This window comes from Orcinus orca, chromosome 19 (genome assembly GCF_937001465.1).
Source record: "Orcinus orca chromosome 19, mOrcOrc1.1, whole genome shotgun sequence".
Classification (NCBI taxonomy): Eukaryota; Metazoa; Chordata; class Mammalia; order Artiodactyla; family Delphinidae; genus Orcinus; species Orcinus orca.
In genome coordinates, this window is record NC_064577.1 from 45,711,022 (window position 1) to 45,721,927 (window position 10,906).

At 56.7% G+C, this 10,906-nt stretch overlaps 2 protein-coding genes across 2 annotated transcripts; one reads left to right on the forward strand and one right to left on the reverse strand.

Annotated features, from left to right (window-relative positions):
- Nucleotides 1-669: 669 nt before the first annotated feature.
- SGCA (sarcoglycan alpha) lies at nucleotides 670-10,376 on the forward strand. The gene is made up of 11 exons (XM_004282624.3): nucleotides 670-707; nucleotides 1,232-1,290; nucleotides 2,170-2,292; nucleotides 2,396-2,550; nucleotides 2,743-2,815; nucleotides 3,158-3,356; nucleotides 3,783-3,945; nucleotides 4,849-5,057; nucleotides 5,259-5,285; nucleotides 9,722-9,914; nucleotides 10,221-10,376. The coding sequence occupies exons 1-10, from the start codon at nucleotides 685-687 to the stop codon at nucleotides 9,900-9,902; spliced, it is 1,212 nt and encodes a 403-aa protein (XP_004282672.2). The 5' UTR covers nucleotides 670-684; the 3' UTR covers nucleotides 9,903-9,914; nucleotides 10,221-10,376.
- LOC117197750 (spermatid-specific linker histone H1-like protein) lies at nucleotides 5,964-6,799 on the reverse strand. Its single transcript, XM_033410996.2, is given in 2 exon segments — nucleotides 5,964-6,236; nucleotides 6,239-6,799. Coding segments are annotated over 2 exon segments (525 nt in total). The 5' UTR covers nucleotides 6,561-6,799; the 3' UTR covers nucleotides 5,964-6,033.
- Nucleotides 10,377-10,906: the final 530 nt, after the last annotated feature.

Below are 10,906 nucleotides of genomic sequence, written 5' to 3' on the forward strand. Positions count from 1 at the left end.
TTCGTGCCTCAGTTTTCTCATCTGTAAAATGGGGACAAAGATAATACCTGCTTCATGGAACGGCCGTGGGGATGGGATGAGTTACTATATGTAAATCTATGTAAAACCTTCAGCACAGTAGCAGGCAGAGGGCAGCTGTCATCACCTGCTGACGTGAGAGCTCCACCTGAGTAGGGGCTGCTCATCTCTGCCCCCTCAGTGCCTGGCACATAGCAGGTGCTCTGTAATATGTGCTGAATTCACGATTTTGTGGATTCCTCACAAGGATAGCCGGAGGAGAGCACTGTTCTTGCCACTTTGTAGTCGTGGAAACAGAGCCTAGGGAGGGCAGATGATTTTTCAAGGCCATATTCTCCAGTGAATGGGTCAAGGTGGGATTCATGTCCAGGCCTGCAGGCCTCCTTTACTCCCTGTCTCTACCTGGTTGGTTCTGTCCAAGGCTCTCTCTCTTCCCGGACCTGGGGGGCATGCTGGGGGTGCCTAGTCTGAGGAGAGGGCTGGGTGAATGGGTGCCCTCACGTGCTGTTCATGAAGCTGTCACCTCGCCCCCTACACCTACTAGTTGCCAGGCCCTGGGCTAGGTCCAGGGATGCAAAGATCATGAGATCCCAGGCCACCCCGCAACACTGTGTGGTTGGCTGTGCCACACAGGAGGGAGGACAGAAAGGCTTCAGAGAGGAGAGGATGCCTGTGCTGCGTCTTGCAAGGTGAGTAGAAGGTAGGATGAAAGGTAGGATTAGGGCAGGAAGGGAGCTCCAGGCAGAGGGAAGAGCTCGTGCAAAGGGGTGTATACTCAGGAGAGATGATCAGGTTGTGGGGCAGCAGAGGGAGGCAGGGCAGAAGCCTGGGGTAGTGTGTGTGTGCGGGGAGGGGGTAAGGAGGAAGAGAGGGGATTCTGGACAGGATGGCCAGGTACAGGCAGGGCCTGAAAGCCATCAGCCGCTGCGGAGCTCAGGGCGATGGAAGCCATTAGGGTTTTAAGGGGGGCCTCAGGCAGTCAGGTTGATGGTTTAGAAAATATACTCTGGCCCTAGGAAGGGGATGATTGGAGGGCCCTCATCCTGTGAGGAGGGTGTCCACCCTAGATTTAGTGCCTGCTCTGGGTGGGGAAGGGGAGGGTCCCGCTGGCTGAAGCCGGGCCCAGCTGCTCTGGGACATCTTCCCGTCCTTTCCCCTCCCTCCTCCCTCCTCCCTCCTCCCTGCTCCCTGCTCCTGTCTCTGTCACTCACAGGCAGGGCCAGGTTGGGACAGCCATGGCAGCAGTGCTAATCTGGATTTCTCTCCTTGTGGGTAAGTTGGGGTCTTCTTCAGGGGAGAGGTCCAGGTTGGGGGGGAGGTGAGAAGTTCCTCAGGGGAGGGGTTGGGGGTCGGGGTGAGGCAAGGGCCACAGGGACTTTGGGGTGTAAATTCCACAGCCCATGGGGCTCTAGGGAACTGGGGCTGGGAGCTGCGATATGGGGTGCTGGCTGGGAACTCTGAGGGGCAAGGTGTCCTAGGCTAGGCTGGGCCTAACTGCACAGGCCCAGAGCGCCATGGGCCCTTTAATGGGCTGGCTTCTTTCTGGGTCCAGGCTAAATTTGGCCCTGGGAGAGTGTGAGGGTCACTGGGGCAGGTCCTCTCCCTGGGGCTCTGGGCTCAGGTTCCCCTTTGCTCAGCTCCTAGTGGCCTCCAGTGTGGGCCCTCTCCCCTCTGTATATTAGGGGAGGTGGGTGGAGGCCCCAGAATGGCTACCTGCCTCCTCCGAGGGGTCCTTACCTCTCCCTCCCTCCTACCCCCTCCAGCCTCCCACAGTCAGCTTGGGGGTCTTTTCCAAGTGCTCTTAACACACACACACACTCGCACACACAGACACACACTCACACACCCCACACCCCTTTCAGCCAGACATCAGTCCCTGCCCATTGTGACCCTCAATGGAGACCTAAAATGAGGAGTGAGGGGCTTCCGTGAATCCAAAGCAAACTAAGGTCTGGGTCTTGTCACTGATTAAAGTGTGCGGCACAGCCAGGGCCCCAACCCATCCTGCCTGGGAGCCAGCAAATCCATCTGCCTCCTCTCACACATGTCTCCACTCCCTCAGGGCCACTAGGGGCTGGTGGAAAAGGGGACCTTATTCCCTGGCCAGGACTGAGGCTGGGCCGTGTGTCTGGGGGTCGTGGGTCCCCACAGGTCTCCTGGCAGGGCTGGGGCGCACCGAGGCCCAGCAGACCACCCTGCACCCACTCGTGGGCCGCGTCTTTGTACACACCCTGGATCGCGAAAACTTCCTGCACCTTCCTGAGCTCGTCGTCTGTGAGAGGGGCCTGAGGGGCACCGGGGTGGGCTGGGGGCGCCTGGCCCAGGGCTGGTGAAGGCTCCTCTTGTGTCTCCAATCCCCTCTCCTCCCTTCCGCCAGCTGTCCCAGCCACCGTCCCTATCACCTACCACGCCCACCTCCAGGGACACCCAGACCTGCCCAGGTGGCTCCGCTACGCCCAGCGCGGCCCCCACCAGCCTGGCTTTCTCTATGGCGCCCCCACCCCAGCAGATCGCGGACGCCAGGTCATCGAGGTACCAGTAGGGGCCCCAGTGGGCTGTGTCGCTTGCAACAGGGACCCGGCGTTCACTCATCTACGTGACTCACATGCCTCTAATTTGGTGGGCTATCTCAGTCTTCTCCCGCCAGGCCCAGCCGCACCACCCGGGGTTAGGGGTTAGGTTCTCTCCTAACCCCACCTCTCAGCCCTCTACCCCATCCTCCAGGTCACAGCCTACAATCGGGACAGCTTTGACACCACCCGGCATAGGCTGGTGCTGTTGATTGGAGACCCAGAAGGTACCGCCAGCCCCGCCCCACCCCTACCCCACCAATGCCAGTCTTGGGGGATCTCCCCTGGAAGGCGGGTGTAGAGTGAGTAGTGGGGAGCAGGGCACCCTGGAAAGACTCTGGAGTTGTATTCTCGGCCGCTCTGCTGATAGACGGTGGAGGCTTGGGTGAGTAATTGAGGCTGTGGGTGTGGAGGAAGGGCGTTTGAGGTCTGTGATATAGGGGGTATTAGGGAGGAAGGAAGGGAGCTGAGGGGACATGGGGACCAGCTTGGATGGGGGGAGGCTTAGGAAGGATCCACGCAGGGCTGGGGGCTGGGTGCGGCCTAAGGTGCCCACCTGGCCCTCCCAGGCCCCCTGCTACCATACCAGGCTGAGTTCCTGGTGCACAGCCATGATGTAGAGGAGGTGCTGCCCTCGACACCTGCCGGCCGTTTCCTCACAGCCTTGGGGGGGCTCTGGGAGCCAGGGGAACTCCAGCTGCTCAACATCACCTCTGCCTTGGACCGTGGGGGCCGAGTCCCCCTTCCTATCGAGGGCCGCAAGGAAGGGTAGGCATGCAGCCCAGGAGGGCTTCCTGGAGGAAGGGGCAGCTTGCCTTTTGTCTAGGCGGTGGGCATAGAACATGGGTCTCCCTAACTTCCAAGTGGGGCTTTACCACTTGCACGCTCACCGTGCGCATCTTTACTTCCCAGCATCACATCACTGTCCACTTCCTTCTGGCCACCCCCTCATCTCCTCCCTCTTGCCCTTCCTGGGCCCAAACCCTAGTTACCCTGAACTCTGCACTTCCTGGTGCCCATAAGGACATGATAGATCCATCCATCAAAGGACATTCCTGGGGGCCAAGGCCCCAGAAGATGGGTGCTCTGTGTACTCTCACCATAACCCCAGATCTCAGGGTGACCATAACCCTCAAATCTCCAGTGCCCAGTGATACCCCCAATTTTCTGATAGTGGTTTCTGTCTGGGCCCAGGGTATACATCAAGGTGGGCTCTTCCTCACCCTTCTCCACCTGCCTGAAGATGGTGGCATCCCCGGACAGCCAAGCTCGCTGTGCCCAGGGCCAGCCTCCACTGCTGTCCTGCTATGACACCTTGGCACCTCACTTCCGAGTTGACTGGTGCAACGTGTTGTTGGTGAGGAGGGACCCTGGTTCTAGGGGTGGGGGCGGGGCATGGCCCCCATCACGGTCTCCTCCATCCCCATCCCATCCCATTACCCTGTTTCTTCAATTATCTACTCGCGCGCGCTGCGCACACACATGTTCTACCTTCTTCCACAAGAGGGCAACAGAGCCCATGATCCAGACAAGGGATCACCCGCTCCTGGAGCCCCAGCTGTGCCCAACGGAACAGCTAGAACAATCACTCCCGCAGGATGGTTCCAAACTCCTTTCTCCACCTGGGGCCTCTGTGTGACAGCTCTGTTTTCCTCTAAGGTGTCACAGCAAATTGGCCTAAAATAAGGGACAGATAGCTCTCACCCCCATGTTATAAACCAAAGATGCTCACTACTGCTCTTTGGGATATTGAGCTGAGGGGTCCAGGGTCCCTAGAGATCTTATTCCCAGGGCTAGGAACCCTTCCTGTGACTTGACCGACAGCACAGGCAGGAACTGGTAATCAACATTCTTGAGCACCTGCCATGGGCAATGCACTATGCAATCAACATGTTTTATCCTCACAACCACCCAGGAGACAGGTACCACTATTAACGTCCCTACTTTACAGATGAGAAAACCGAGGCACCTAGGGGTAAGTCATTGCAGCATAGCACTTGTCTGAAACAGGATTCAAACCCAGGCAGTCAGACATGAGAGCTGTGCTCTAACCGTTGTGCGGTCCTGCCTCTCCTAGAATTTCTTTCCTGGCACCTAGACCAGTGCTTGTTCTGCTCGGTCACATGAGTTGGGGGAGGCCAGGCAGGAGGAATCCCTGCAGTTGCATGGAGCAGGTTGGCCCCAGAACTCCTGCCCTGCGCCCTGAGGTTCTCTGTGTCTGGCCATCCACTCCTGGGTCAGCCCTGGGCTCTCTGAGCAGGTGGACAAGTCAGTGCCAGAGCCGGCAGACGAGGTACCCACGCCAGGTGATGGGATCCTGGAGCACGACCCGTTCTTCTGCCCACCCACTGAGGCCACAGCCCGAGAATTCCTGACCGACGCACTGGTCACCCTCCTGGTGCCCCTGCTGGTGGCCCTACTGCTCACCCTGCTCCTGGCCTACGTTATGTGCTGCCGGCGGGAGGGACGGTGAGTGTGGGGGCTGAGGGCAGGGAGGGCACTGGGGCTGGTGCTCACGTTGTGGGATTCCTTGTGGCACCGGTGCCACGTGGGGACCCAGATCCCTCAGGGAGCAGAGTCCTCAGCCAGGAAGGGAGGAAGGGCCCCTTGCCTGGCCTGGCACCGGGAGGGGTTGTGGATAATAGCTAATCCCCTCCCTTGTTTTTCCAGGTTGAAGAGAGACCTGGCCACCTCTGAGTGAGTAGGGGAAATCTGGGGGCTGGGTAGGAGGTCTCCTAGACTAGCAGGCTGGACCCTCCAACCTCCATGAGCAGCAGACAAACCAAATTACTCTGGGATGATGAAGCTACCCTCGGCCTGTGCGCTCCAGCCCTCGGCTGGTTGGGCGCTGGGCCCGACCTGTCCTGGCTTGGTTTTCTCATTTTCTGGTCTCCATGGAGGAGCCTAAAGTGGGACAGGAGAGGGGACCTAGCCAAGCTTCAGGGATCTGCTGCCACTCTGGGAGAAAGGGCTTGAGAAGCAACTTTAGAAAGCAACTTAAAAGGCTTCCAGCGCGTGCCTGTGCACGCGCACGCGCGCACGCGCGCGCACACACACACACACACACACACACACACACACACACACAACCACGGTTTGCTGGGAGTCAGACACTTGGGTTCTAGGCTGCTTTCTGCCACACAGTTACTGTGACTCTTTCTGGCCTCAGTTTCTTCACCTGCAAGATGATGCGGTTGGACCAGCTAATATCTGGGTGCTTTCAATCCTTCCAGCCCTTCCCAAATCTATCTCACTCTTATTTTGCCCAGGTTTTCCCCACCCATGGCCTTACCTGTCCTCTGTGCCTCCAGACCTCTTTCTGTCCCTCTCCCTTGAACCCCAGAGATTCCAGGAGGCAGGTGTGAAATGTTAGGCTCCTTTTATCCCCACTGCACTGAGCCTGTGGCGGGCCTGGCAGCCCTCCCTGCTTGCCCAGCCTTCCTGGTTAACTGTGGCGGCATTTGGCCGCCCTGCGAACCCCCTTGGCGAGCTTCTTGTGCCCCTGCTTGGAGCCCATGGGCAACCGGCGCTGCCCAGGCCGGCGCTGCCCCGACTGCCACTGCCGCTGCCGTTGCCGTCTCTTTGCCTCGGGCTTGAACTTGGAGGCATGCTTGCTGGCCATGAAGACGGAGCCTGTGGCCCCCTTGCTGTCACCTGCTTGAGTATGCCCTTGTCCACCAGCCTCTCGAGTGCTCGCTTGAAGCGCCAGGCGCTGCGGGTCATGTTGTAGCCGCTGGTGGCGACGGCCTTCCTCAGGGTAGCCAGGGACACGCGCTTGCGCGCCCCCTTGCTCGCCATGACCCCCAGGATCACTTTGGATATGTTGGGCTTCCGGTGGGTTTTGGAGGAGGCATGGCACCCAGTCCCTCTCTTGCTCGGGAGTCCGGACGTGCTGGCCTGCTGGACTGCACCCAGGGCACTGTTTGAGGCCAAGGGCCCAGATGGGGGTGGCAGCGAAGTGTTTTTCTTCATCTCTTCCAGGGGCCAGTGAAGGGAACTGGGTGCAAGGACCTCCAGGATGGTGGCTGGAAGTCTCCCCTGAGTTACTCCTCGGTGGAGGAGGTGCGTCCCAGTTCCTGGTTCCCTCAGAGGCTTCCCTGTAGGGCTCTGGCCGGAGCCTTGCCCTCCCTGGGTGGCCAGAAGGAGGGCTAAGGATGGTCACCCACGCTGGCCTCAGCAGAGCTGTGCCTCAGGTGCAGAGGGTGGTAAGGTTATCCCTGTGGTGACCTCAGGGGAGCATTGTGAGGTCACCAGAATCTTGTGAGGGTCACAGGAGCCCCGTTGCTCCCCCCTGGGTGGGGCAGACGCCAGGTAGTGTGGGCATCTGACATGCCAGGGAGCCTGGGGAGAAGGGCTGTGGCCGAGTGAGCCAAGCAGGTGGACCCACGGGGTGTGTATGTTCTCGCCAGCTGATTCTAGGGCGCCTTAACCCCCCCATTTTGACCCCACCATATAAATCCATTGGGTTAAACAATACATTTTTAGAATCAGAATTATACCAACATTTTTGAATTTTTATGGGGAATAAATGTTCCTGAGTGAACATCAATGTAATTCCTTGATCTATCTAAGTCGATTTAATTCCTTGATCAACTTTTTACACAAAGCAATGAAAAAGATTTGCTTTTTTTTCTGCTTTCATTTTTATTTGGTAGAATTTTCCCCCACTGGGATCAGTGATTTTCTATGTAAATTTTACAAGGAGGATTTTATTTCTCAATTTGGGGGCCTGTGCCAAATTTGATGAGTGTCGTCTCCTGCCACTGCGGGGATTCTCTTCTGGCCAGTTACTTCCACCAGGTCTGCCTTTCCTGGGTCAACTTTCTAGCTCTGCTGGTGTCAGGAAACTATGCTTCCTCCATCAGTTTCGAGTCAATAAGCAATTTTACCCTGTGTGCGCGTGCGCGTGGTATCAGCCCTTGTTGGTTTGGATTTTGTGTTGATTTATTTCTACAAAATCCTATTTTTTTTCTTTCTGCCTGTTCAGGTTCATTTTTCAAATGATCCAAAATTGTGATTCTGCTGCCTGTTTTTCACCTACGTCAGATTTTATTGGTCAGAACATCCTCTAGCCCAACCTCCAGCCCAATGACCCTCTCCTGTGATCTGTGTGTCAGAATCAGGGCTCAAGGGGCTGTGCGTGCGTGCGTGCGTGCGTGCGTGTGTGTGTGGAGAGGGAGAATGCCTGCCAGTTGGTTTTTCTGCCCAAGTGCTGATGTGGAAGGACTGCGGAGGAGGGCACCGCGGGTCTGACTTCTGCTGCTGCTCTGGAAAACTGTCCGCAGAACGTTTTTCCACCTGTGTGTGTTACTAGAGTAATGAGACCCAGATGTGGGGCTGGGAGTGGGGAGGAGGCCCATCAACTAAGGCCTCCCCCACCGGAGGGATCATTACCTGCCAGGCTGCCTCCGCTGCCACACGCTTCCTGCTCCCGTCCCCTCTCAGCCTCCCCTTGCCTGCTAATGGAAACTTGTGTTTTGGACAGCTCTGCTTGCCAAATTCCAGACTCAATAGCTCATCTTGACCCTCCCCGGCACAGTCAGTAGGAAGCTAGAAAAACTTTTCTGTAGTCTGATCTCTCAGGCTCTAGCTGGAGTCTGTGTCCACGACTTGAGACACGGGCATGGGTAGGGATCATCTCCTCCTCCCAGATTTGATCAGTAATCCAGCAGTAAGTAGGATTGCTTCCACCCTGCCTGGGGCCCCCACCCCTTTAAGAAAACCAGTTCTTATTGTCTGTACTGAAAAGTCCCTGTTGTTTGTCTGACCCAGCAGGTAGTCTGGGAAAAGGTCTCCAGGCTGAGTCCACAAATGTGGGTGGGTTCATGTAAAAGGGCTCGGAAACATCCTTCCACTGGAAGCCAAGTTTATCAGTGGGCCTACTACAATAAAACAGCACCAACGATAATAATAGCCATGGAAGTCTCCCCACAATAATAGCTATCTTTTGCTGCATGCTGACCAGTAGATGTAAATGTTTTTTCTGCATCAACTCACTTAATTCATACAACAACTGCATTACAGTCGAGGAAATGGTGACACAGAGAGGTTAAGTAACTTACACAGGGTAACACAGCCAGTAAGCAGTGGAACTCACACTCAGACCCAAAGCAGGTTCTCATGCTTAACCACTGTGCTACCCTACCCTACTTCTCAAAACGAACTAAAGTTCGGACAGCAGAAAGCAAGCCCATGAGAACGTCAGATGAGAACGAGGCTCAGCCTTCTTAGGGGAAACTGGAGCTAGAGCTCAGGTAGGACTTACTAAAGGGGGTGGTAGTCAGTCCTTTGGGCGCTGCTGGGGCTTCCAGTCCGGTGAGGGTGGGACCTCATTCCAGCCTCAAGGAGCCTTGGTCCGAAACACAGACAGGAAGCAAGACTCTGTGTGTGTCTGGAGCTAAGCAATGCTGGGGACAGCCTGGGGCAGGGTGGGAGGGGGTCAAGTTACAGAGGGAGTGGAGCCCAGGTCTGAGGGTCCAAAATACAGGCAGTCAAAGCCCAGCAGGAAAGAACTTGGGCAAATCTAGGAAAAGGTGAAGGAGGTAGATTTGCCAGACTAAGATGGGGATGACGGGGAGGGGAGGGAGGTTCGGTGCTGGGAGAGAATATTAGAAGAGGGAACTGATTGCTAGAAGGAACACAGGGGATCACCATCAGAATATAAAAACAATATAGAGCCCAGCAAACACTGGCTTCTGGTAATAAATACCACTGTAGGTATCTATTCATGTCTTAGTATCTCAGGAACTCTTACCATGTGCCAGGCACTTTTCTAAACACCCAGCCTGCATTTTCTCATTTAATCTCCAAAACAATCCTAGGAGGTAGGTTCTATTATTATCATCCCCATTTTACAGTTGAGGAAACTGAAGCACAGAGTGGTTAAGCAACTTTCAAAGGACACACAGCTTTGAATCCAGGATGTCTGCACCCAGACCCCATGCCTCAGTCACTGGACACTAAGCTGACACCGTAGAACTTCCTGTTTGTCCTCCCCCACCCATCCCGTGTGTGTCTCCCCACACATTGTAGGCGGGGAAGACTTCAGGGTGGCTCAGAGATAATGCCAGGCTGGACCCCAAAGTGGGTGCTGACTCCTAGAGCTGATGATTCTGCTGGCCCTGTGTCCCCAGTATCCAGATGGTCCACCATTGTACCATCCGTGGGAATACAGAGGAGCTGAGACAGATGGCAGCTAGCCGAGAGGTGCCCCGGCCACTCTCAACCCTGCCCATGTTCAACGTGCGCACAGGCGAGCGGCTGCCCCCGCAAGTGGACAGCGCCCGGGTGCCCCTCATCCTGGACCAGCACTGAGGGCCCACACAGGTGGGTCCGGCTGGGCAGTGCCAGCCTCTTTTCTGGGAGTAAGGTGGCCTCCGTCTCAAGGCTGGGGCAGGTGAGGGGGGCGGATGGGAAAGGGCACACAGACCTGTCTGCCCCTCCGAGGCAGTGGTGGGGGGTGCTCAGCAGTGCCAGGTGTGTGGGCCCCAGTGCCAAGCACTTGGACTCAGAGGGTCAGGGTGGGGAAGGCAGGAGAACCGGGGCCTGGTCCTCGCAGACCCCCACCCTCTCTTCTCTTTGCCGCTCCAGTTCCAACCCTGGCCTCATCCTCCCTTCTCTCCCCACGCACAGAGCAGCCATGACCCATGGCCACATCCTTCCTTCCGACTCCAGCTCCTGTCCCAGTGGACCCCAGGCTTGGAATAAGCAGAGAGATGAGGATGGGATGGGATGGGATGAGGGTATCTGGGATCAGGTCGCCCAGAATAAAACCTGCTGTTCTGCTCATCTATCGCTGTACCTTCCTCTCAGCAGCCTCCTTCCCAGCCCTCATTGCCTCTGCTTCCCCTTCTGCCTTGGGGGAGCCCTTCGAGGGAGCCAGGAGCTGCCGCCTTGCCCTCTGGACTCTTGGCCCTTTCTCAAATTCTCTGAAAGTAAGAGCGAAGGACCTGCATATGCAGCCCTGATGTTAATCCTCCCATGAACCTAATGGCGAGGGATACCTGGATCACCATCCCCATTTTATAGACAAGGACACTGAGTCCGAGAGACAATGAGTGACTTACCCAAGGTCACAGAGCAGGCAAGTGGCAGAGCTTGGTTTCAAACCTGGCATGTCCACCTCCACGCCGCCTTCTGGAGGGTTGAGGGGCTCTGGAAGCAGAAGATCCAGGCTCTCACCCATCCAGATCTCCTGGGGGGATGTCCCTTTGGGAGTCATAACCTAGATATGGAGAGGGGGTTGGGGTGCAGGACCCTGAATCAGTGACCCGGATCAGCGACCCCTCCCGGTGCGCTCCTCAGGGACAGGGGCGAGG

Coding starts and splice junctions, on each gene's coding strand:
- SGCA (XM_004282624.3), top strand. CDS start 685: ATGCCTGTGCTGCGTCTTGCAAG. Junction 3,357..3,782: donor ATCGAGGGCCGCAAGGAAGG/GTAGGCATGCAG, acceptor GTCTGGGCCCAG/GGTATACATCAAGGTGGGCT. Junction 5,286..9,721: donor AGAGACCTGGCCACCTCTGA/GTGAGTAGGGGA, acceptor CTGTGTCCCCAG/TATCCAGATGGTCCACCATT.